Here is a 23,860-nt window from a genome sequence, read left to right as displayed (position 1 = left end):
ATGTTCATTGAAATTAAAAAATAAAAAAATTAATTCTTCTCCAATAGACAATTTTTAAAAATTTTGTTTGTTAGATTGACATAACTCCATCCTTATAATTCAGAAAAGTGTAAACAAATAATCTGTTTCAGGGTATGTATAAAATGAAAACCTGACTTTGAACCTGATCCATTGTTCTCATGCATTTTTTTTTAATTTCCACCGCTGGGTCTCTTCCAGTTTTACAGGAGATTCTAAGCTCGCCTCAAGCATGCGCTATGTGGAAACACAGTCAATGCAGATCGGAGCCTCCTATATGATTCAGTTCAGTTTGGTGATGGGCTGTGGCCAGAAATACACTCCACACATGGACAACCAGGTGAAACTGGAGTACTCAACCAACCACGGGCTCACGTGGCACCTTGTCCAGGAAGTAAGTTCCTCCTCAATCCTTTTTTTTTTTTTTTTACAAAGGAAGTCAAGAAATTACTGCTGTAAAAGTTTAAACTTGGTGGGGAAAAAAGTGGAATTATTTTTAACTTACAGTTGACATCTAAGTAAAATCAGGAACAGAGTGCCACATTTTAAACATAAAAAAATAGAAAAGCTTCAGGATTAGATACTCTAGGATCTTACTTTGAATGTTACTTCCTCTGACCATCTTCCTTTATAAATGTCTCTGTGATTTTCTTCCTTCCCTATACTGGTAGACCATGTTATGAATATGTAGGTTGTCTTGTCTTACGAAACATTAGAAAAACATGCATAGACTCATTTCTTGTAATGTAAAGTGTATATTTACCAATAATCTGACATTACACTAAATTCCTAAATACCATAGTGATAGAACCATTTTAATAAATAACAGTATTACAAAAAACAGGTCAAAAATGACCCCATACTCCATTTCTGTTTTCACGTGTGAGAATTAAGAGATACTTCATTTCATCCTGGCATGCTGCTTGCAATTATTTTCCAAATATTGTAGCTTCATGAAAGGAAAAATCATGGACTGCTTTCATGCTGAGTGGTTGAAATTATGACGTAGATTTCTCTACTTTTCACTTGGAGTGGTGAGGCAAAAAGATTTGTTCCCAGGAAAAAGAAGCTGAGCTTGATTTTTGCCTGCCTCTCTTGTAGGAATGCCTGCCAAGTATGCCGAGTTGTCAGGAATTTACCTCAGCGAGTATTTACCATGCCAGTGAGTTCACACAGTGGAGGAGAGTGACAGTCCTGCTTCCCCAGAAAACATGGTGAGATACAGCATTTTCACATATGTACATGCCATGTCTTCCTGTCTCTAATTCTGTGGTTTGAATGTGAAGAAGAGTTGCATATAATGGCAAAATGTTTATTATTTTCTTTTTAATCAAAATACCTGTATCTTTTATAAATGAGGGTTTTTAAAATTTATTATTAATTTCCATGAAAATTTACAGAGACTGAATTTCCATTCATTCATTGTTGCACTTTTCTCCCCTCCCAACTCTCCCCCCTAGTACACTACCCTCTTGGAAAAGTAAAGGAAAATTTCTTTCATTGTTTTACAATCCCTCCCCCCAGGTCCACTCCACTATGCAGCCTTAGCTGTGGACTCCTGTCATGACAAAAATACCTAATCACATATCCCTTTAAACCATTTTCTCCCTCATCTGTTTCAATGCAGTATACATTACTGAACCCATCTTTCTCAGTCTTCCCCCAACCCCAAGGTCAGTCCTGTTTTACAACATTGGCATCATGCAGTATTTGTCCTTTTGTGACTGAGATACTTCACTCAGCATAATGTCCTCCAGGGTCACCCATTTTGAATAATATTGCATGAGTTCCTTGTTTTTCAATGCAGCATAGCATTCCATTGTGTGAATATACCACAGCTTCTCTAGCCATTACTTTGTTGATGGGCACCTGGGTTGTTTCCAACTCCTTGCTTTTGTGAACAAAGCTGCAATAAACGTGGATGTGCATATATCTGCTTGGATGTCAGTTATGGTCTCTTTGCAGTATATTCCCAGTAGTGGAATTGCTGGGTTAAATGGTATCTCTATTTGCAACTTTTTTGAGAAAGCGCCATACCACCTTCCACAGTGGTTGCACCATTTTACACTCCCACCAACAGTGAATAAGGGTTCCAATATCTCCACAACCTCGCCAACATTTGTTGCTTGCTGTTCTGTTAAATTTTGCTATTCTGACTGGGGTGAGATGGTATTTCAGAGTTGTTTTGGTTTGCATCTCTCTTAGAGCTAGGGATTTTGAACATTTCTTCATGTGCTTGTTAGCCATCTGAATGTCCTCTTTGGAGAAGTGTCTGTTCATATCCTGTGCCCATTTTTTTATTGGATTATTTATCTTTATCTTGTTGTGGTGCTCAAGTATTTTATAAATTCTGCATATAAGTCCCTTATCTAATAGGTCATTACCAAATACTTTTTCCCAGTCTGTGGCTTCCCTTTTTACCCTGTTGGAGAAGTTTTTGGATGTGCATAGGGATTTGATTCTTAAAAGATCCCATTCATCTATTTTATCTTCTCCTGGTTGTAGGTTTTTCAGGATACTTGGAAGACTGTTTGTCTGGTGGATTAGGACTTCTAGCATTCCTCCAAGCTTTTCTTTAATGAAGTTTATAGTCCTTGGTTTTAGTCCTAGCTCCATGATCCACCTTGAGTTGGTTTTTGTGTATGGAGTGAGGTGTGGATCTTGCTTGAGTCTTTTGCAGATACTTTTCCAATTTTGCCAACACCATTTGTTTAAAAGGCTGTTAAAAAAAAAAAGGCTGTCGTTTCCCCACTTAACTGATTTCATCTCCTTGTCAAAAATCAGTTGACCATAGAGGGGGTGATCTCCAGGTTCTCAATTCTATTCCATTGATCTATGTGTCTGTTATAAATGAAAATTTTTAAAAGAACATTAAAAACGTTAACAAAATTATATAAATTTGTTTTCAAAACTTTTACAACTTCTTTTGACGTGCTCCTTGCCAAGCTTTTTCTTTATTTGGGAAAATTTGCCACTGGCAAATACGAAAGAGAATTTATATTTTAAATTATAGACTTTTAAAAATCCTATCTCAAGATAGGTTTGTGTTCAAGGCTGGTATCTTACTGCAAAGCCCTACTTTTTAGGTCAAATTCTTAATGAATACCCTTTTTTCCTTTGCATTTTTTTTCAGTTATTAAAAAAAAAAATTCCCCAGAAAGCAAAGACCTATTTAACTAGGGAGAAAATTAAATCTTTTATAATATGAAAGAGAAAGGTGTTTTACTTTTTCCCCCCAAATATGATCTTGTTTTGCATTGAATTGATTGCTTTGGCCACCACATGTAGAACAGACTTTAAAGGGGACAGTGACAGCCGGAGGACCAGTGAGGAGGCTAGAGCCATAGTCCAGGCAGTAGATGCTGGTGACTTGGGTATGGCAAGGGCAATCAGGTCACGTGGAATTTTCCTCCAAGAGTAAATGTGGTCTGCAGAAAAAAAGAGATGTATCAAAAATGATTTCTATATTCTGGGCTTAAGAAACTGGTCGGATTGATTGGGATAGGGAAGACTTGAGGAGGAGTGGACCTGGGGAGCAGGAAATGAGGAGCTCCATTTTTGTAATGTGAAATTTGAGATAATTTTTCTAGCCAAGTAGAAATGTCAGGAGAACAGATGAACTTTGAAACTTGAGTTTAGAGAGATGAGTAGTAGTTAAAGTTCAGGAACAAAATGAGCTTACCCAAGAAAGAGCTTGGACTAGAAATTAGAAGGCTGAAATGTCACTGTAACCTATTATAAGGCGCCACCGAGTCGAAGCTGTCTCATAGTTGACCCTCCAGCAGGTCTTCAGAGGCTGTAAATCACGTAGCAGGTGATTACCACCCATCTTTTTCCCCCAAAGGAGCTGCTGGATCTGAACTGCCTGCCTTTGGATCAGCAGCTCAGCTCCTTACCACTGTTGTTGTTATGTGCCATCGAGTCGCTTGCGACTCATAGCGACCCTATGTACAACAGCCCTAAACTCCTCTCTGTCCTGTGCCAGTCGCACGGTCTCTGACACTCCCTTCCCAATTATCCCAGTCACTGAATCAATCCACCTTATAGAGGGCCTTCCTCTCCTGCGCTGTCCCTCCACCCTCCCAAGCATGATGTCCCTCTCTAAGGACCGGTCTCTCCTCACAACATGCCCAAAGTATGTTAGACGGAGCCTCAGAATCCTTGCCTCCAAGGAGCCACCCAGTTTAACCCTTTGCAGGACAAATCTGTTTGTTTTCCTAGCAGTCCATGGTATTCTCAATACTCTTCTCCAGCACCACAGCTCAAAGGCATCAATTCTCCTTCTATCCTCCTTGGTCATTGTCCAACTCTCTGATGCATAACAGGTGATTGCAAAGACCATGGCCTGTATCAGATGCACCTTAGTCTCCAGAGAGACACCATTGCTCTTCAGTACTTTGGAGAGGTCCCTAACAGCAGACTTTCCCATGGCAATGCACCTTTTAATTTCCTGGCTGCTGGTGTCAAGACTGTTGACCACCAAAACTAAACCACCAGTGTAACCTAACAATGATTCATTAACAACAAGATTTTAGCCGTTTACAGCTTCCTCAGCTTATTTCCTTATAAAGGTAGTGAAGAGGTTTAAATAATAAGTCTAAAAATTCAAGAATTCTGATTCTGCAATTTGTGCAGGAAAAATTAAAACCCACAAAAGATATAATTTTATATCATTTGCCTTCCAAGTGCCTTTTTGTGAAAAAGAACATCATTACAGAAGTCATTCTTTTATTATTTTATTTTGTATATATAATTAATAAATAGGGAACTCTAATGGCTTAGTGGAAAGAAGCTGTACTGCAATCCTGAAGGTATGCGGTTCAAGGCCACCAGCTGCTCTGTGGGAGAAGGATGGGCAATCTCCTGTGCGATTAACTGCCTCTGAAAACCTGCTGGAGGGTCAGCCATGTCTGAGTTCCAACACTATGGTGTACCATAACAACATATATAATTAGTATATTATTTAGTAAATTGTTTAATGTACTAGACTATACTAAAACAATTGAATAGTTAACCGATAATTTTTATAACTCCTTTAATGGAAATTATGAGTGTTCGTATCATAGGGAATTGCTCTGTTAACCCAAAGTCTGTGTATCTCTGGTGGTTCGAATCCACTGGCAGCTCCACAAGTGAAGGTGGGCAGTCTCCCATGCTATTTATAGCCTCTGAAAATCTGCTGGAGAGTCAGCTATTAAGTGTCACTTCCAACTCAATGGCAATGAGGTTTTTAGAATTAATAGAGACTGAATTGCTGATTTAAGCATTCTTCCTTGGCACTTTTAAGGTGCATTGTTCATCTCAGAATAAAATGCTTGAAATTGTATTTCCTCTGATACCTTTTATATCCAACTGTGAGTCATTTCCTAGGTATTGTATTAATGCTTTGTGTAGCAAGTTGCTACTTCCTCTAACATTCTCCTTTTTACAACTATGGCTGAGAATATAATCAGGACCTTGATTTTATTTTACTTACCTTCTTGCACATACAAGATTATGAAAAGCAACACATTAAACAATTTAAATTCTTGCCATATTGGTACAAAGCTACAGAGTTTTTTCTTCATTATTTCTCCTTTACATAAATTTTATCTCGTTTTTAAAAAATCATGGACTTGTATTCATAAATATGTGATGTACCACTTAAAAATTATTATATTAAGGTAAATATTCATCATTTTTTCTAAAGATATTTTTTCACCCCCTAAAACTTCCTAACTACAATTTTTATTATCAATCTAAAAAACTTGGAGCTGCCCTTCCATTGGGCTGCAAGGCGGTGAATTATATGCAGGAGATTGCCTATCTTTATCCCTCAAGGTCGCTGATGGACTTGAGCAGCAAGGGAGGCACAACATTTAGGTTAACTCAAGAGCTCCTGACATACTTGGCCAAAAACAAAAACAAAAACAAAAAACCACCCAAACCCAACCAAACAAACAAAAAACTCTAAACAAGAAACTTGCAGATTGTTTTGGGCCCAAATTCTTATTGCAGTCATTTCTTAGTTCAAAAGATAACCAAACTAAAGTTTGAATATAATCACAAAATGCCAGCTTTCAGTACACATTTCAGAGGAAATATATTACCCCTTAAACTCTCTAGCTCCAACATAATGCCTTCACATAGTAAGGATGTTTGTTAAGGAGTTAAATTGAATTTTAAGTCTTAATTCTAAATAAACTGAAGAGATATTTTACTACATACAAAAGATCTCTTTTACAAACAGGAAGAAAATCATCTAGGTTATTTTTTTCTCTGTGTAAGTTTCTCATAAGTTTAAAAATGTAATTCTACTTTTTCAAATTTCCTTCAGAGTTGGGGGAAAAAAGTGAAAAATATTTTCTTAAAAACAACCCAGTGGGAATTAATTTTAACTTTCCTACTGACTAATACATAAAATAAACGTTATTGTTATATTTCAAAGATATGTTACATTTTAATTTCTAGTGCCTAGAATACTGTCTCTAAGGATAGAGTAGTAAATGCATTCTCTTTAGCATTCTTGGTGACTTAATCATGTTAATTTCAAACTTTTGCAAATTACATGTTTTTGTCAAGGATTGTGAAACGGAGGTGCAACTTTGATGCTGTATACTTTTTTGGAAGAACTTTTCTAATTTCTGAGTTGTTTTGTTCAGACATATGCAACTAGACCGCATTACCAAAGAAGGTGTGTTAACTTTGGAAACTGCACTAGCTAGGACAACTTAGTGTGGAAATACTGAATGGATGCACCTGCTCTGGGAAATTATATTGTATATGAACTGAGTGTTTGTTACCCAATGAAAATTAATTTCACTTTTATGAGAGGCATTTACATAAGAACAGGGCCTAATGAGACCCAAACAGCTGTCAGTTGCTGACTTCATAAACAAATCAACACCTAATGACTGAATGAGTTTCAGAATAATTGGGTAAATGTAATTACAGTAACTCTGAAGGTGGAAAATACAATTTTTGTCAGCCTTCATTTACCTTGGTTACTCAAGTTATCTAACTATCAGGAGATGACTCAGAGCCACTTTATTTCCCTCTTGAAATATAGATGGGGAGAAGAGAGGGGAGAGGGCGGAATTAAAATAAAGACTGTTAAGTTTTGTTGCCTTTGGAATTCCATAAAGTTTGTATTTTAAATTCAAGTCACTCCATTTCAGGATCCACGCCAAGGAACAGTACCTCCACTCTCAGGCTCAATCACAGTAGATGTGAATTTCTTCCAAAGTGCGTAGTTTTAAGGCAGAGAGAAAGAAAGTTGGCAAATTAAATACTTGTATTGAGGGCAGCAGTAAGCAGTGATGTAGCTGCAGATGAGAGAGGTCAAATCTTGTGTTAGTTCTCATGTCTGACCAGCTGGAGAAGACCCTCGTGACTGATAGTCTCACTAAAACGTAGCCACGTGTTCAACCTCCTGTTCCTTCTATCCAGCACATTAAGCTATAGGCTATACTTTAAAACACAATGATCCATTTCACAGTCTTTGGAAAAAATATTTTTCAATAGTTAAGAAGTTGCATATAAGGATCAATTTATTTAGAAGAATTTAGCTTGTGGCTATTTAGAAACATAACTAGTTGGGAAATTTGGAAATGCTTCATGAAAAAAACCACAACCCTGCTTTTTAGTGTAAAGTATCAGAGCTTCAAACAGCTACAGTTTAAGCATGTAACTGCAAAGGAAGTAAGTGGCCTCCGTAGACAATATAAAAAGCCCTGGTGGTATAGTGGTTAAAGTATCTGACTGCTAACCGGCAGACGAGCAGATGAGGTGGTCCACTTCTGACAAGATTTATTTCTTTGGAAACCCAGTTGGGCAGTTCTACTCTGTCCTACAGGGGTAGCAAGGAGTCAGAATGTACTCAACGGTGGTGAGCTTGGTTTTAGGGGGTTACACAAGATACCACCAAAGGATCCTTAAATTTGAGAGCCTGAAGAAACCTTAGAGAACAGTTTACCCAGCCCCTTTATTTGAGAGGTGAGTAACTTGAAGCTCCCAGGAGCTTGTGTTTCTTCCTGAAGGTCACACAGATGTGGGTGAGTGGCAGAACCAGGGTCCTGAGGCTCAGGGAATGGAACCTATCCCATTCTTCTTTCTGTTACCTACAGAAGTCAGACAGTCTTCGTTGGTCTGGTCATCTGCTCCTTGACTCATTGTTTTACCACATTTTTGTTGAGCACCTATTATGCTTTTCTGCAATCTATTGCCAAGGACTTCTTTTTTCTTCATTGGTTTTCATACAATAATTCATTTCTATTGTGTTTCATTTATTTACACTGTATCCAATGTAATTAATTACTACTGACCTATGCCTATTTTTGTGTGAGTGTACTATCAAATCAGATCTGACTGGTACAGGAGGAGATTGTCCCTCCTGTTCCCGGCAGAGCATCTAGTGGATTCGAACCGTGAGCCTCTGGGATTGTAGTTGCAGCTCCTTGCCACTAGGCCACCAGAGCTCCCCTTTAAAATTGACTTATAGCAGATTCCTTGGCAGGTTTTCAGAGGCAGTAAATCAATAAATTAGATGGGAAGAGATTGTCCATCTTTCTCTTCTACTGAGCAGTTAGTGGATTTGAACCATGTGCCTTTGGATTGGCAGCACAATTCCTTACCATGAAGCCACCAGAGATCTCTGACCTATGCCTATTAGTATACCGTCTTCTCAAGTCCCAATCGACTCTTTCCTGTTTCCTCCCTCCCCCTAAGTCCTCCCACTAAGCTCTGTTATCCTAGTGATTTCTACCCTTTGCCTTTTTCCACCCCCTTTCCATTTAGCCCTTCCTCTTTGGAACATTTAAATGTATCTTACTATTTATCCTTCCCTTTTTACAATATGGTACCAAGGACCTTTTAAAAGTGCTAAAAAATAGGATGTAAGTTTAAAGATTAAAAGTGTGACATAACCCAAGTCATAGCATTTTCATTTGCTTCACACACATGTGAAGAATAAACAATGAATAAGGGAAACCATGAAAGACTTTATCGTGGTTTTGACTTATGGTATTGGTGAAGAATATTGAATATATTGTAAAAACTTCAAAGAACAAACAAATCTGTCTTAGAAGGAGTGAAGTCAGAGGGCTCCTTAGAGGCAAAGTGGTGAAACTTTGTCTCACATTCTTTGGGTGTATTATCAAAAGGGACCAATCACTGCAAAAGGACATCAAGCCTGGAAGAGTGGAGGGTCAGTGAAGGTGGAAAAGACCCTCAATGAGTTGGACTGAGGCAGTGACAAGGAGCCTAAGCAAGGCAGAGCTTGTGAGGATGGCCCGGAATTGGGCAGGGTTTCACTGTGCTGCACTGTGAGTTAGCATGAGTCAGAGCTACTCTACAGAACCTGACAACACCACCTGACAGCAACGATGCAAATAATGGAGACAGAGAGACCCTGCTCCCAAAAGAGTTGAGGATCTAATGATTGTGCCTCAGATTTTAATCAGTCTTTGAAATAATATCATCAACTGCCCTTTTCATAACACAGCTTTTTATTCTTTTCTGTATGGCCCAATAGTATTAGATGCACCTACTGCCTCTGACAATTTGTTGGATAGTCAGTTATGGCTCGGTTCCATCTTGATGGTACACAACAACAAAACAAAATTTCATGGTAGTCTTTTCAAAGAACTATTGTGTAAGAACTCATTGCCTTTAACTGTATTCCAATTCATAGCAACCTGTAGGGCAGAGGTGTTGTTGTTATGTGCCATCGAGTCACAACTGACTAGTAGCTGGAAATTGCATAGGAGATTGCACATCTTTGTTTTGCAAAGCAACTGCTGTATTCAAACCACCTGCCTTCCTGTTAGCAGCGCAAAATCTTACCCTCTGGACTACCAAGCTCCCCTTTTAGAGTACAAATGCCAAATAGATTTTCCAAGCCTGTTGTCCTCATAGACCCATATTGATGAGGCTTGCGGGTTCTAACTGACAACCTTTTGATTAGCAGCAAAGCATTTAACCATTGCACCACCAGGGAGCCTTCCATTTCTCAATAGGACTGTGGGAATACTAATGACTGATTACAAATAAAAACTGTTGTAAAGGAGGTGCATCTGTCTCTTACGCCACAAGGAGCACTGGTGTGCAGCACACCCATGTCTACCAGCTCCATCTCAGTGAATCCTGGAATCATCCTACCAGGAATGAAAACACAACCTATTAGCCACACATCATTGGTAAAATAAATAATAAAGGCTTAGGCTGGATTTAAACAGTCTGTTAGGTACTTAGGGAGTACTTAGCGTGTGGATAATTGATGCAGTAGAATTTAATGGCTAATTCAAAGCTGTTAAGATCAAGTGCATATGTGGATAGTGTGCTTAGGGAGGGCTTAATCAATGAAACTGAACAAGTACATTAATTCTGTAAATATTTTTTTCTCTTTTTCATTCATTCTTCCTTTCTTCACCTTGAGCATAAATAACTAATTGCAAGTCCCTAAAAATTCCTGGTTTTTGTTTTTATGTGCTGCCAAGTCACTTGTGACTCAAAGCAACCCTATGTACAAGAGCCCTAAACCCTACGCTATCCTGTGCCAACCTCACTGTCTCTGACACACCTACTCCCGTTACCCCAATCACTAAATTGATCTATCTCATTGAGGGTCTTCCTATCCTGAGCTGTCCTTCCACCCTCCCAAACATGACTGGTCCATCTTTGCAACATGCCCAAAGTATGTCAGACGGAGCTGCAGAGTCCTTGCTTCCAAGGAACAGCCTGACTTCACCCCAGGACAAACCTGTTTGTTCTCCTAGCAGTCCATGGTATATTCAATACTCTTCTCCAGCACCACAATTCTTCTTCTGTCATCCCTAGTCATTCTCCAGCTCTCTGACATGTAGCACGCAATTGCGAAGACTGTGGCCTGGATGAGGCACACCTTAAGTCTCCAGCCTGATGCTCTTCAGTACTCTGGAAAAGCCCCTGACAGATGACTTTCTCAACTCAATTCTTCTCTTGATATCTTGGCTGCTGGTACCAAGAGTATTGATTATGGAGCCAAGCAAAGTAAAACTATTAACAATTTCAAACTCTTCACCATCCATAATGATGCTGCCAGTCGGCCCAGTGGCGAGAATCTTTGTTTTCTAGATGTTGAGCTTTAATCCATATTGAAGGCTGCAGTCCTTGACCTTCTGCAGCAAGAACTTCAGGTCCTCCTCAGTTTCAGCAAGCCAGGTTGTGTGATCTGCATAACTCAGGTTGATGACTCTCCTCTGATCCTGATGCCCCATTTCTCCTTGTATAGCCCAGCGTCCCAGATGATCTGTTCTGCATACAGATTGAAAAAGTATGGAGACAGTACATCCCTGGAGGACACCAGTCCAGATTTTGAACCTTGCAGTGTCTCCTTCCTCTGTTCTGACAACTGCCTCTTGGTCTAAGTACAGGTTTCACATAAACACAATCAAATGTTCTGGGATTCTCATTCTTCTCAGAGTCAGCCATGGTTTGTTGTGATCCACACAGTCAAAAGCCTTTACATAGTCAATGATCACAGATAGACATTCCTCTGGTATTCTCTGCTTTCTGCCAAGATCCATCTCATATTAGCTATAATATCCCTAGTACCATCGCCTCTTCTAAACCTAGCCTGCACATCTGGCAGTTAGTTCACTGTTGACTTGTTGCTCCAGTCATTTTTGGATAATTTTCAGCTGAATCTTGCTTGAATGTGATATCAATGACATAGTTTGATAATTTTCACACTCTGTCGGGTCACCTTTCTTTGGAATGGGAACAAATATCAATCTTTTCCAGTCAGTTAGCCAGGTGGTTGTCCTCCAGATTTCTTGGCACAACTTAGTGAGCACATCCAGGGCAACGTCTGTTTGTTGAAGTATTTCATAAAAATTCCTATAGGTGAAAAATGCTCTGATTTTTTTTAAAAATTAATTTGTTCTAGTCAGTGATATTGCTCTCAGAAAAAAACCTCCTTTTCAGCATTTCTGTGTGATTTAAATGGTCAGTGTTCCCAAGTTTTTCTCTATGTTTAACGGGTTGTTTAACTTTTTCTCTTCACATCACATGATCATATCCATAAAACCTAAACAATATAATGTTTCAGAAATAATAAACAGAATGAAGCATCTAGGTGTTCTTACTTGTAATACAGAATTGTAGCATGTCAGCTCAACTTCCAAATGAAAGTTTTGGTTGTATTTTGAAAGATAACTGAAAAGTCTCTCTTCCTTGCTAATGTAATTATTACTAAGACTTTTAATACTTTTTATTTTTATCTGGGAGGGAAAAGTTTCACTTTAGCAGATATCTCTAAAATATTTATTTCTTTTCTGGCATCAAAGATCTGTGCAATATAAAGTGTATCTTTTCTTTCCTTTGAAATTTATTAAGGTTGTAGCGTATTCAAAATAGGTAGATTTCTCTTTTCGGTGGGGGATAGAATTGAAATGTGAATAATTTAGTGCAAATTAGTATAGCTGATACCTAAATTAAAAGTTCAGAAAATTTGTTATCTGTAAGATTTTTCAACTTTGGCATTCTTGTCTATATTGACAGTCTCGGGGTTATAAGTTACTAGCGTCTGACTCATGAATACCTCATGGTGGTTTTGGTGCCATGTTCAAGTTCATGGATGCAGTAGTTCTTTAGGCCTTCTGCCAGGGCATCCTCTTCACTTTCACTCACTCTCTCCCTTTTCCTGGCATAGAATCTTCTTCCAAAGACTAGTCCTTCCTGAGCACATCCCCAGACTATAGGAGGCACAATTTCACCATCCTGATTCTGCTTTATCCAAGACAAGTTTATTCTTTTGGCAGTCCATGGAATATTCTCTACTCTTAACCTACATCGTGCTTCAAATCAGTTCTTAAGTCTTCCTAATTCGTTGTCCAGATTCCACATGCGTAGGTAGCAGTTGAAAATACTATGTCTTAATCGTGCACACTTTAATCTTTATGCCGGCACTGGCATCTTTGTTCTGTGATGGATGACTCAGATTTCCCCGTTAATGTTGTGTAAATTTGTTCTCAGTTTGAAAAGATTGAACTGACCCACACACACATGCTTTTAACAAATTCATCACAAAATCACTTTGATTTGTTATATGTACAATTTTTAAATCCTTGACAAGAACTCAAGCCTTCTCTTGCACTGGAAAAAAAAACAACCCTCAGTCACCTCCATCAAATCAATTCCAACACACAGTGATGGTATTGTCCAAAGTAACACCGCCCACAGGATTTCCAAATTGAAAATCTTCCCAGAAACCAACTACCACATCATCTTTCTCTGGCAGAACAAATTAAGACTTTAAAATGTTTGAATTTTCTATTTTCAGCAGAATTCTATAGCCACTTCACCACCTTGCTCTAAAGCAAGGCTAAATAAGACTCATATCCACTTGTTCAGGGAGCTCTGGTGGCCTAGTGCCAAGAAACTGCACTGCAATCCCAAAGGCATGTGCTTCGAATCCACCAGCTACTCCATGGTGAAGGATGGGCAGTCTCCTCCTGTGTGATTAACTGCCTCTGAAAACCCTCTCGAGGGTCAGCTCTGGGTCGGTTCTCACTCATTGGTAGTCAACAACAACATACACTTGTTCTAGCTAACATACAAAATCATCAAGATACAGTTAGGGGGAAAATCTCATGAATACTCTGGCAATTGTTCCAGAAATCATCAGATTATCAGTTTAAAAAAACTTCTCTTATTATTTTACCTTTTTTCCTAGGTCGAGTGCCACCCGCTTCCGTTGGAGCCAGAGCTATTACACAGCCCAAGATGAGTGGGCACTGGACAGCATTTACATTGGGCAGCAGTGCCCAAACATGTGCAGTGGGCATGGCTGGTGTGACCATGGGGTATGCAGGTACATGCACCCAGGAAGCGTGGGGTCTACTCTCTGTTCTTCTGACTTGGATTTCTAAATGCTCCTGTAGCAGTTGTTGGCAGCATTATATGAATAGAATAAATAATGAATAGCATAGGAAAACTGTCCTCCTTTTCTCATCTTAGGTGTGAAATTTCTGGATTTCCCCAAATCCACAGTCATCTGTTCTAAATCACCATAACCTGAAGGTCTCCTGGGTTTAAATCTCAGAGTGTATTAATTAATACCAAAGTTGTCTTCAGTAGCTAAGAAGGTCATGTTATCATTTCCCTTTCCTTGAGACAGTCCAAAAACACTAGTCAAAGCTGTTGCTACACATTCTCCTGCTCCACTTTGCCAGAAGTTCAGTGTTGTATGCACAGAGAGATGGTGATTATCACTAATGAAGATGAGAGAGAAACATGCTCGAATGCTTAAAGACTCCAAAGGAGAAATAATTTAATCAGAAAGAGATGCTCTAACATGTGGCCAGAGGTACATACTGGTTAAGCAGACAAACGTTTATATGTGACTTGTTAAGATTACAAGGAACTCTCATTACCCCCTCCCTGCCCACACACATCTCCACACCCTTCTTTACTATCAATGCCTAAATTCCACCCTTATATCATTATTTCTTTTAAGGAAAGTTTCTATTTATTTGTGATATGAAATACTGAAAGTTATTGATAGGTTACACACAGATTAAGGTTGTAGAGGGGAAAAAATCCAGTGTAGTAATGAGGCCTGAGCATTGGGATATGGTCAGTATTACAGGTGAGATGGGCTTTACCATAACAGATGAGTCTGTGACTTGTTCACATGGCCCTGCTCTCTCATAGGTGTGACCAGGGATTCCAGGGCACCGAATGCCACCCCGAAGCTGCTCTCCCTTCCACAATCATGTCAGATTTTGAGAACCAGAATGGTTGGGAGTCTGACTGGCAGGAAGTTATTGGAGGAGAGATCGTAAAACCGGAAGAAGGGTGTGGAGTCATCTCTTCTGGATCATCTCTGTATTTCAGCAAGGTAGGTCTAAGAAGAGCCACGAAGAGTAATTAAGCGCAGTGGTTCTTTTCTAAATGACATGGCTGTGGTGCTGAACTCAAAGGTACAATAGGAAATGGTCTCATTTCATTCCCTCTAATGCGAGCCAGGCAGGTATCCTAAGAGTCTTTGAGGGATGATGAGTGTTAATCTCTTCTCACCTGGAATTTTAAGGGATGTGTAACTGTGGGCAAGTGAATGACATGATAGTCATGCTGAAGAGATCAGTGTTTAGAGGTTCAAGGAAGCAAATATACAGTCAGACTGCCTATTTCAGTCTCATTCTACTACTGCCTAGATGTGTACTTTGAGTAAATTATGTAACTTCTCTGTGACTTAACTTTCTCATCTATAAGATGGGAGAAATGAGTGTAACCAAGCCACACTCATTTTTACATTTTTTTAATTAATTTTAATGAAAGTTTACAGAGACTTAGGGTTTCCAGTCATTCATTGTTACACTTTTCTCCCTACCCACCTCCTACCCCCCAATTCACTTTTCTCCTTGATCAGTAAAAGAAAAACTCTTTCATTACTATGCAGTCCCTACCCCCAAGCCCACTTCACTGTACAGCCTTCATTCTGGACTCCTGTCATGATAATAATGCCTAATCATATATCCCTTTTAAACAGCTCTCTCCCTCATCTGTTGCAATGCTGTATACATCATTTCCTCCCCTTCTTGTCTGTCTTCCCTTAACCCCAGTGTCAGTCCTATTTTACAATAGAGGCCCTGTGCAATATTTGTCCTTTTGTGATTGAGATATTTCGCTCAGCATAATGTCCTCTAGGGTCATCCACTTAGCATAGTATTTCAAGAGTTCCTTGTTTTTCAGTGCTACATAGTATTCCATTGTGTGAATATACCAGAGATTCTCTATCCATTCATTTGTTGATGGGCACTTGGTAAAATGGTACAACCACTGTGGAAGGCTGTATGGCACTTTCTCAAAAGGTTGCAAATAGAAATACCATTTGACACAGCAATTCTACTTTTGGGAATTTACCCTAAAGAAACCATAACTTTCACCCAAGCAGATACATGCACTCCCATGTTTATTCCAGCTTTGTTTGTAATAGCATTTTTACATTTTTGTACACTCATTTAATACACATAGGATTACTATGTGCAAGAAAAAAGTTAATACTCATACATCATATAGAACCATGCCTAACATGTAAAAGACACTTCTGTGAAAATATTTGTTAAATCTCAGGAATGCAGCTGAAGGCAGGAGGAGTTTGGTGGGGGTAAAGGTGTGCAGAGCTGTTCGGGCTGACAGTGGTACACAGTGGATACTGTGATTCATTATTTGCTTGGTAGCTGCTCGCAGCATCTGCTCACGTTGTTAGGTAGAACTTTTTCATGCAGTGTGCCACTTCCGCAGTGGAATCAGCACGTTAAGTATACAGATTGTTATTATTGTTGTTATGTGCCATCAAATCAAGTACGACTCACAGTGACCTTAAAACAACACAGTGAACCCTGTTCTACACCACACCGTCTTCATCATCTCTGACATACTTGACTCCATTGCTGCAGTCACGATGTCAGTTCATCTTGTTGATGGTCTTCCTCTATTTGACCCTCCACCTTTCCAAGCATAATGTTCCTTCCCAAACAATATCCCCTTTTAATGACATGCCCTGTGTATGTGAGACGAAGCTTTGTCGTCCTTTAAGAAACACTGGTGGCCTACTAGTAAGGAGTTGCACTGCTCACCCCAGGGCAGGCAGTTTGAATTCGCCAGCTATTCTGAGAAAGATGGGTAGTCTTCTGTGTGATTGCTGCCTCTGAAAACCCACTGGAAGGTCAGCTTTGAGTTGGTTCCAACTGGGTGGCACATATCAACACCAGCATAAATAGATAAAAAGTGCCAGCCAACATCTCTAAGACTGATTCACTGGGAACACCGCTGGCCAGTGATTAAGGATAAACAAGGGGATCTCCCTGCCTTTCTTCTCTTGATCCTGGCTAGGAAGGACATTCTTTTTTCCCTCTCTCCTCTAAGTTCTGTATATAGCCTTCAAAGGGATGAGAGAGTTGAGCAGATCCAGTTCTCCAGCATGACCAGTATATCCAAATCCAGTTTATTGACACCACACCTCTCTTAGAGAACATGAGTGCTTCATGCTGCTTCTTTCCCCCAGAGACCGTAGCCACCATCTCAGGGACAAATGGAAATGCCCCACACTAAAGCATGTAACTTGGAAGCAGGAGTGGCATCCACCTCCTAAACAACATGCCTCCGGAAACTCTGTGAACTTTGATAAATCGTGATAGTTATAGAAAGGCTTCAAGCCTTTTGTCCATAGGGTTTCTATGAGTCGTGCTCAACTTGACAGCATTCAACAATAACAACAATGCATGTAACAAGTACGCAGGTGTGGGTTATATGCTGGATGACTGGTATGTTGCAAAATCTGGGCAGAAATCCAAGACACGTTAATATATGCAAATATAAAAATAGATACAGGTTTTGTTTTGATGCAGGTGCAGAACAAAGAATCAGCAAGTAAACAAGATAGAGAATGATTGAAAATCAGGGATGGATGTAGTTATATTCTTATTCCTCATTTAAGGTCTCTTGGGCTCTAGGAGGAATCAACTTGATTGCAGTAAAGTTTTGTAATTATTAGTGACAGTAATCAATAAGTATTCAATGTATGTTGTATGGATCTTGATACACTGCTTAATTGTATATAAATAGTACTATTATGCCTTCCCTAAGTATCAATTTTAAAATAATCTTTACATACAAGTATTATTTGGCTACGCCAGTAAACACCTGGACACAAACATGCACCAGTTATTTTAACCAAGCATCTGGTGTTGCAGACCGAGGGTAAAGTAATTTTATAATTATTAATAATGAGACATACAGCCAGGAATGAGATAGAGCAGAAGGCATAAAACAGAGGCCAGCAGTTCTTGACAGAAGAACTTTCCTTTGACTCAGGAGGGAGGGGTTTGCAAATGCAAGAATTTGCTCTACCCTTAAGGATTGCCTTGATGCCTCTGGGTGAACTCTAGCTCAGGAAGTAACCCTCCCTCTGTAGGGGGCCCCTTGCCATCTCCTGTCTTCAGGGAACAAACAGCTCATTTTCTGTGATCTGCCACAAGAGAAATCCTAACTTATAAATCTGTAATTCCTTCAATTCCTGAACAAGAGTTTTCATAAAATATTTAGTATAAAGTTTGGCTTCCCATAATCTGGTATCTCACTGTTCTATTTGTTCCTCTCGGAAGACCCCAGATTAAATGGATTGACACAATAACTGGAGTAATGAGGGCAGATCTGTCAGAGATAGTGAGAGTGGCTTAGGATAGAGCAGGGTTCAGTGCATAGGGTCACTCTGAGTCATAGCCAACTCATTGGCACATAACTACAAAAACATTCCGTTTATTCAAGATGAAACTTTTGAGTCTGTCAACCTAGATTTGCAGCTGAGCTCCAAATCCTATTAAATAATTTACCTTGAAAAGTGGCAGTGCTATCAGTTTCTTGACTATAATGTGGAATCCTAGAAGAATTAAATGAGTTGATGCACATAAAATCTAAATAATAGTGTTTTTGGTAAACCAAATAACTGTTGGATGTTGTAATTCTATTCTAGGAGACTAATTATTAGATGGCTATCTTTGAATATATTCATGTATTTTAAAAAGCTCATTGCCATTGAGTTGAAAACTCATAGGTAACCTTCCATTGGATTTCCAAGAATCGTCTTTCTCCTGTGGAGTTGCTGGTTGACTTGAACCACCAGAGAGGTGTGGTCTTTGGGATTAACAGCACGACTCCCTATGGACCACACCAGAGCTCTGTATTTCCATTTTATGTCCTGCCATATAAAAATGAGCATTAAAGAGTGTAAAAAAAAAATCATTCTCTTCCTGTCTATACCCAGCTTCCTCTCTAAATTTTTGTTAAAAAATTGCTAAGAATTGTGTTTGGTTTTTTAAAAACTTGTTTTACCTTAATTATTCTGCTTGCTTTTGAATCCTAAGTGAGAGGAACTAACTAGGTTCTTGGTTCATATAGCTAACTGGCCTTGGGGCATAAGAGTCCAGCCACTGAATTATCTCCCTGATCAGAAAAGCTCATTGCCAATAGGTTTCTGAGACTATAAATCACACAAGAGTTTGTCCAACTTTTCTTGCTAGGAGTGGCTGGTGGATTTGAACTGCCAGCACAGCTCCCTATGGACTATGTGTTTAGAACTCTTTGTCCCCGACAACAGATCCTTTATCCTGTTAGCTGTCACTGTGAGATAGGAAACAAGGCCACAGAATTTTGCACTCAAGCGTGGGGAGAAATGGGGTTTTTCTTCTGGAGTTGTTTTCTCCATTGAGAAAAACCTGAGGAAGATTTCTGATAAGTCAACCACAGTGTCCTGAGAGGTGTAAGTGTACTTTGATTGCCACATCCAGAGCCACGTGCTTGCTTCTTCGGCAGGGAGGTGAGAGGCAAGGCAAACCCCCAACAACAACCCTGATTGAAAGGGTAAAAATGTGATAACCCAAAGAGAGAATTTTTTTTTTCCTGGAAAAGCAAAACAAACTCCACACCCCTTTATATCCATACCAGCATGAAGTCCTGTTGTGCCAATTAGCATCAATCTAACCCACCCCTGCCCTCTCTCTGTTCTATGATGGCAGAGAATTTTGCTTGTCTTGAAATTAAAATGGCTTGCAGTAGACAGTTGTTATTGTGGGTGGGTGGGTGGGTGGATGGATGGATGGATGGATGGATGGATGGAGGAACTTGTTCCTCTCATTCTCATATTTTCTTCCTTAAATCATGCACACCAAATAAATCCATTTACTTATTTAAAAATATGCTTCCATCCTGTTACTTTGATATTCAGAGATGTTCAGGATGATAATCAGACCTGCAACCTAAACCATAGCATTTCTTTCTTTTTTCCCCATACATGGCCCTCTGCTCCAATCAGAAACTTTCCTCCTCACCTCAGTTTTTTCTCTCCATTTTTCCACCTTGCTTGGTCCTTCACTGCCTCATCAGTGCCTCCTGTCTTCTCTGCATCCCTGTAAACCTTCATCACCCTGCTCCAATACAGCACCCAACACAGATCTCTCCTGAAGGCGTGTTGTGTGCCTCATGTCAACATGTGCTGAATTGAAGACAGTAAATGACCAGTTAGCCAAATGGGGGCTCCTCCAGGTATCAGGTCTCGGTGTGAAGCCCATTGTTTGTCATTATCTACATTTGCCCCCGTCTCTAACACAAGTCTCTGAACTCTCATCTTTCTTTTCACTGCATATGGTGATTGACCTGGCGTAGGTGGCACCTAGTGACTGTTAAATACATGAATTAATGAGTTCAGTTTATTTATTAGATAAGATTTGGAAAAAGCAACATTTTCAAAGTTAATGATTATTATTTGTCTTCTGGTGGCATTTTGATTGACTAAAGACAACTTTAAGAAAGAGAAGGAAAGGTAAAAGGTTCATGATGTATTTTAGAGGTATAAGTGTAAGAGCGTTACCTTTTAAACCTTGTTTTATTTGAGTTAAAAATCATGAAGAAGTGGACTATTCTAAAGTAGAATGTTTAGAAAATTTGAGTAATATTATTCACCTTGCAGAAATGATGAGAGGATTCCCAGCTGTCACTCTGACACACGTGCACACACACATTAGACGCATATGTGTGTCTTCACACACACATGTAAATATACTGATCATGGAACAAGAGAAAAACTTCAAAGCATGTCTAAGTTCTGACAAAAACTTTGCATGAGTTGTTTGTCTCTTCTTTTTTGCCTTCAAGACCTGTTCCAGATTTCAGGTCACTGAAATAAAGACAGTCATCTGTGCTGTTAGCTACAAAACACAAAACAAAAACAAAATAATGCTCTCAGTGCCAAATTAAGCATTGGTGGGATATTTTCCATCACCTACACAAATCCTGCAAAACACTTCAGAAACCTCTGCAAGATAAAAACCATAGTCTCCTGGATAAACAAGAATTTTGCAATAGACCAATCATTCCTACCAGCTAATTGTGATAATTGGATTTTTCAAATCCTCCTCACCTTAACACTGTATTCTTCTGGCTTGTTTCCAAATGCCACGTTTGTCATCAGAGTTTGCAAAATTGGAATTAACTTGCTAGGTTCTATAGTTGTGCTTCTCAGAAATCACTCTTCCTATAGTGATGTTGCGCCATAAAACTACTAGGCAGATTGTAGTAACCTCTCAGGTGTTTCTCATAGTATTTTAAATCAGTGAAAAAAAAATTAAAAACATTTCTCTTTGAAAATGCATATTATTTTTGAGACTCCTCCAGTGTGCTCTTTAAATTAATAGTTAAAAACAGAACTTGCCTTACTGTCTCACAGTTAAGTTTATTTCTCATTTTATTGGCATGCTCAGGTATGTTTGCAGTCTTTTTATTAGCTTTAGATCTATCAACAAAAATTACTTTTTAAATTAGTACCAAATATTTCTTCTCATGTAACTTGTAATAACTGGAATCTTTTCTTAATTAGCTTAATACATTAGAGTAAGGTTTGAATTACATGTGTAAAAAGTGCTTTTTTCTATATTGTGCATATGCTTGAAAAATCTCTGAAATCAGATTATTAAGGAAGCCTGGGGATTATCTTTGGCAGAATCTGTTTGAGTAGGAAAAAAAAATCTCAGGAACAAACTTTTTTTTCAGTCACATTAGCATGAAACATTGAAGCACAACAGGAACATGACAAGCCCTGTCAATGTGGAAGTGATACCTCACAACAGGACTGTGGCATGCAGGGACACAGCAAGAGAAAGTAGGCAAATTTTTGAGGAAATTTTGACACTCAGACATAAAGAGAGTTCAGTGGTTGATGATGGGGGCCAAGCGAGGGGTAGGTGTTTGGAGACGTGAAGGAGAGATGATATTAAAATTATTCTTCCCTAGTAAAACATGTAAAAGGACCGAGGGGGTGTGTAGGGTAGGAGCAGAGGGGTGAGCATGGACAGGAGGATAAACAGAAGGGCACACATGGGTAGAGGGAGGGGTGGGTAAAGGTAATGGAAAGATCCAGTTTGAAAAACCATCTTTATGAACTTTGTAAGCAAACGAGTATAAAATAAAAATTTTATTTAAAAAAAATTAAATGGTCCTTCCTCACCAGATGACAATGGGTGGTTTAATGGTAAGGAGTTGTACTGCCAGCACAGAGGTTCAAACAGATGCATCAGCTGCTCCACAGGGGAAAGATAGGCTGTCTCCTCCCGTGTGATTTACTGCCTCTGAAACCCACTGAAGCTGTGGGTCAGTTCCAACTTGACGGGACATGACAGTAATTACTCTAGTTTGACAGGAGGAAAAAGAGACTGACAGACTAGGATGGTGAGAGACTTTATGTTCCATTTGTCTGTTGTACACTTCATCGTGGGAAAGGAACGTCAGGAACTAGGAAATACGTTCTCTCAGGAAGGTGCTGGGCAAGGTATGTGGTACAAGTTGTTTCAGCTAATTGTCACAACACTCTGTGAGGTACGTACTAGCATCAATATTGTGCCTTTGAGGAAAAGAAAAGCTTAGGAAAGGTACACACATAGAGGACAGTATAAATATGGGCTGAAAATCAAACTGCTTTGCCGAATTTCAAAGAATATAGTCTTTCTTTTTCATTATCCTACCTGAAGGAGCTTTACAAAGCAAAGTTTGGGGTTGTTTTAATTAAAATTCATTTTGCTTTATGTTACAAGGCTTTCAAATTCTCTTGTATTAGTAAAAAAAAATTCTCTTGTATTAATTAGCAGTTCCCAGTGGGTTTCATAAGTGAATCTGGGTATCAGTGATACAGAGACTAATCATTTGGGTCCAGGAGCATTACAATAACCAAAGTGAAGTCAACTAAATGGCATAACTTTGTCCTCTCAACAAAAATAGGGACAGAACTTTCTCCACAAAGCAGTAGAATGTACACAGGAAATTGCGACAGAATGCCAGAGCCTCCAAGATCATTGAGTCTGTGTTTTTTTCTGTCCTTTGGAAAGGCTGGGAAAAGGCAGTTGGTGAGCTGGGACCTGGATACTTCTTGGGTGGACTTTGTCCAGTTCTACATCCAGATAGGTGGAGAGACCGCGGCGTGCAACAAGCCTGACAGCAGAGAGGAGGGCGTCCTCCTTCAGTACAGCAACAACGGGGGAATCCAGTGGTATCTGTTGGCAGAGATGTACTTCTCAGACTTCAGTAAACCCAGGTAACTACTCTCTCTATGGGCTTTCTGGTGCCTACTCTGCACAAGTGGGTAGGTTATGTGTATTGTTGTTGAGATGTTTCCAGAATGTTCTGAACTGTAGAAGGAGCCAAACTCATTAATGGTTGACATGAATAGCCTGATATATGAGTTTAATTTCAACTAAGTATATTAACTAAAAGCATTTGTACTCATGTTTGAGTTTGAAAAGACTTTGACAGGAATTGTGGCTGAAAGAAGAACTAGGTGATTAACCACTGTTTTCCCAAAGACACTCCGTAATCCATGACTGCTCCCTGCTCACTGCACTGCTTAAAACCACATAGACTGGTTTTTCATTTGTGGGGTTTTCCATGTATGCACAAAATAGTTTCCCCTGTTGGATTTAAGATGGACTTGACCTAGCCACACACTGGGTTTGTCCCAGACAGGGTCTGAGATGAGTTTGTGCAGCTCAGATTCTCTGCAGTTTTGCATTGACCCTTCCCTGTCATTTTGATGGATGCGAATATATGGAATAAAATGTCTTAAATTAATATTATTATTGTTATCGTTAAAGAATTTGGGAAAGTGAGTCACATTTAATATTGAACAATCAAAATTTATGTCTTTTTCAATTTTAGTTCATTTTCAATTATGCATTATTTTTGCATTGTGCATTTATATAGTAAACACCATTAAAATCTACTCAGAAGTATTCCTTGTTATAGCCTTTATATTTCTACATTATTATTATTATTATTA

The 23,860-nt window shown here is 39.1% G+C and overlaps 1 protein-coding gene across 2 annotated transcripts in view; it reads left to right on the top strand.

Moving 5' to 3' along the window:
* The window catches only part of RELN (reelin), a 633,193-nt gene that overhangs the window by 457,570 nt on the left and 151,763 nt on the right, over positions 1–23,860 (top strand). For both annotated transcript variants that reach the window (XM_006882611.1, XM_006882610.1), the window contains exons 21-25: positions 220–412; positions 1,120–1,232; positions 13,712–13,849; positions 14,692–14,878; positions 22,914–23,119. In XM_006882611.1, coding sequence (XP_006882673.1) covers positions 220–412; positions 1,120–1,232; positions 13,712–13,849; positions 14,692–14,878; positions 22,914–23,119 — 837 coding nt within the window. The remainder of the gene's footprint in view (positions 1–219; positions 413–1,119; positions 1,233–13,711; positions 13,850–14,691; positions 14,879–22,913; positions 23,120–23,860) is intronic.

Source organism: Elephantulus edwardii, unplaced genomic scaffold, assembly GCF_000299155.1.
Source record: "Elephantulus edwardii isolate Elephantulus edwardi_28Jun2011 unplaced genomic scaffold, EleEdw1.0 scaffold00022, whole genome shotgun sequence".
NCBI lineage: Eukaryota > Metazoa > Chordata > Mammalia > Macroscelidea > Macroscelididae > Elephantulus > Elephantulus edwardii.
This window is presented reverse-complemented; position numbering and strand designations above follow the sequence as displayed.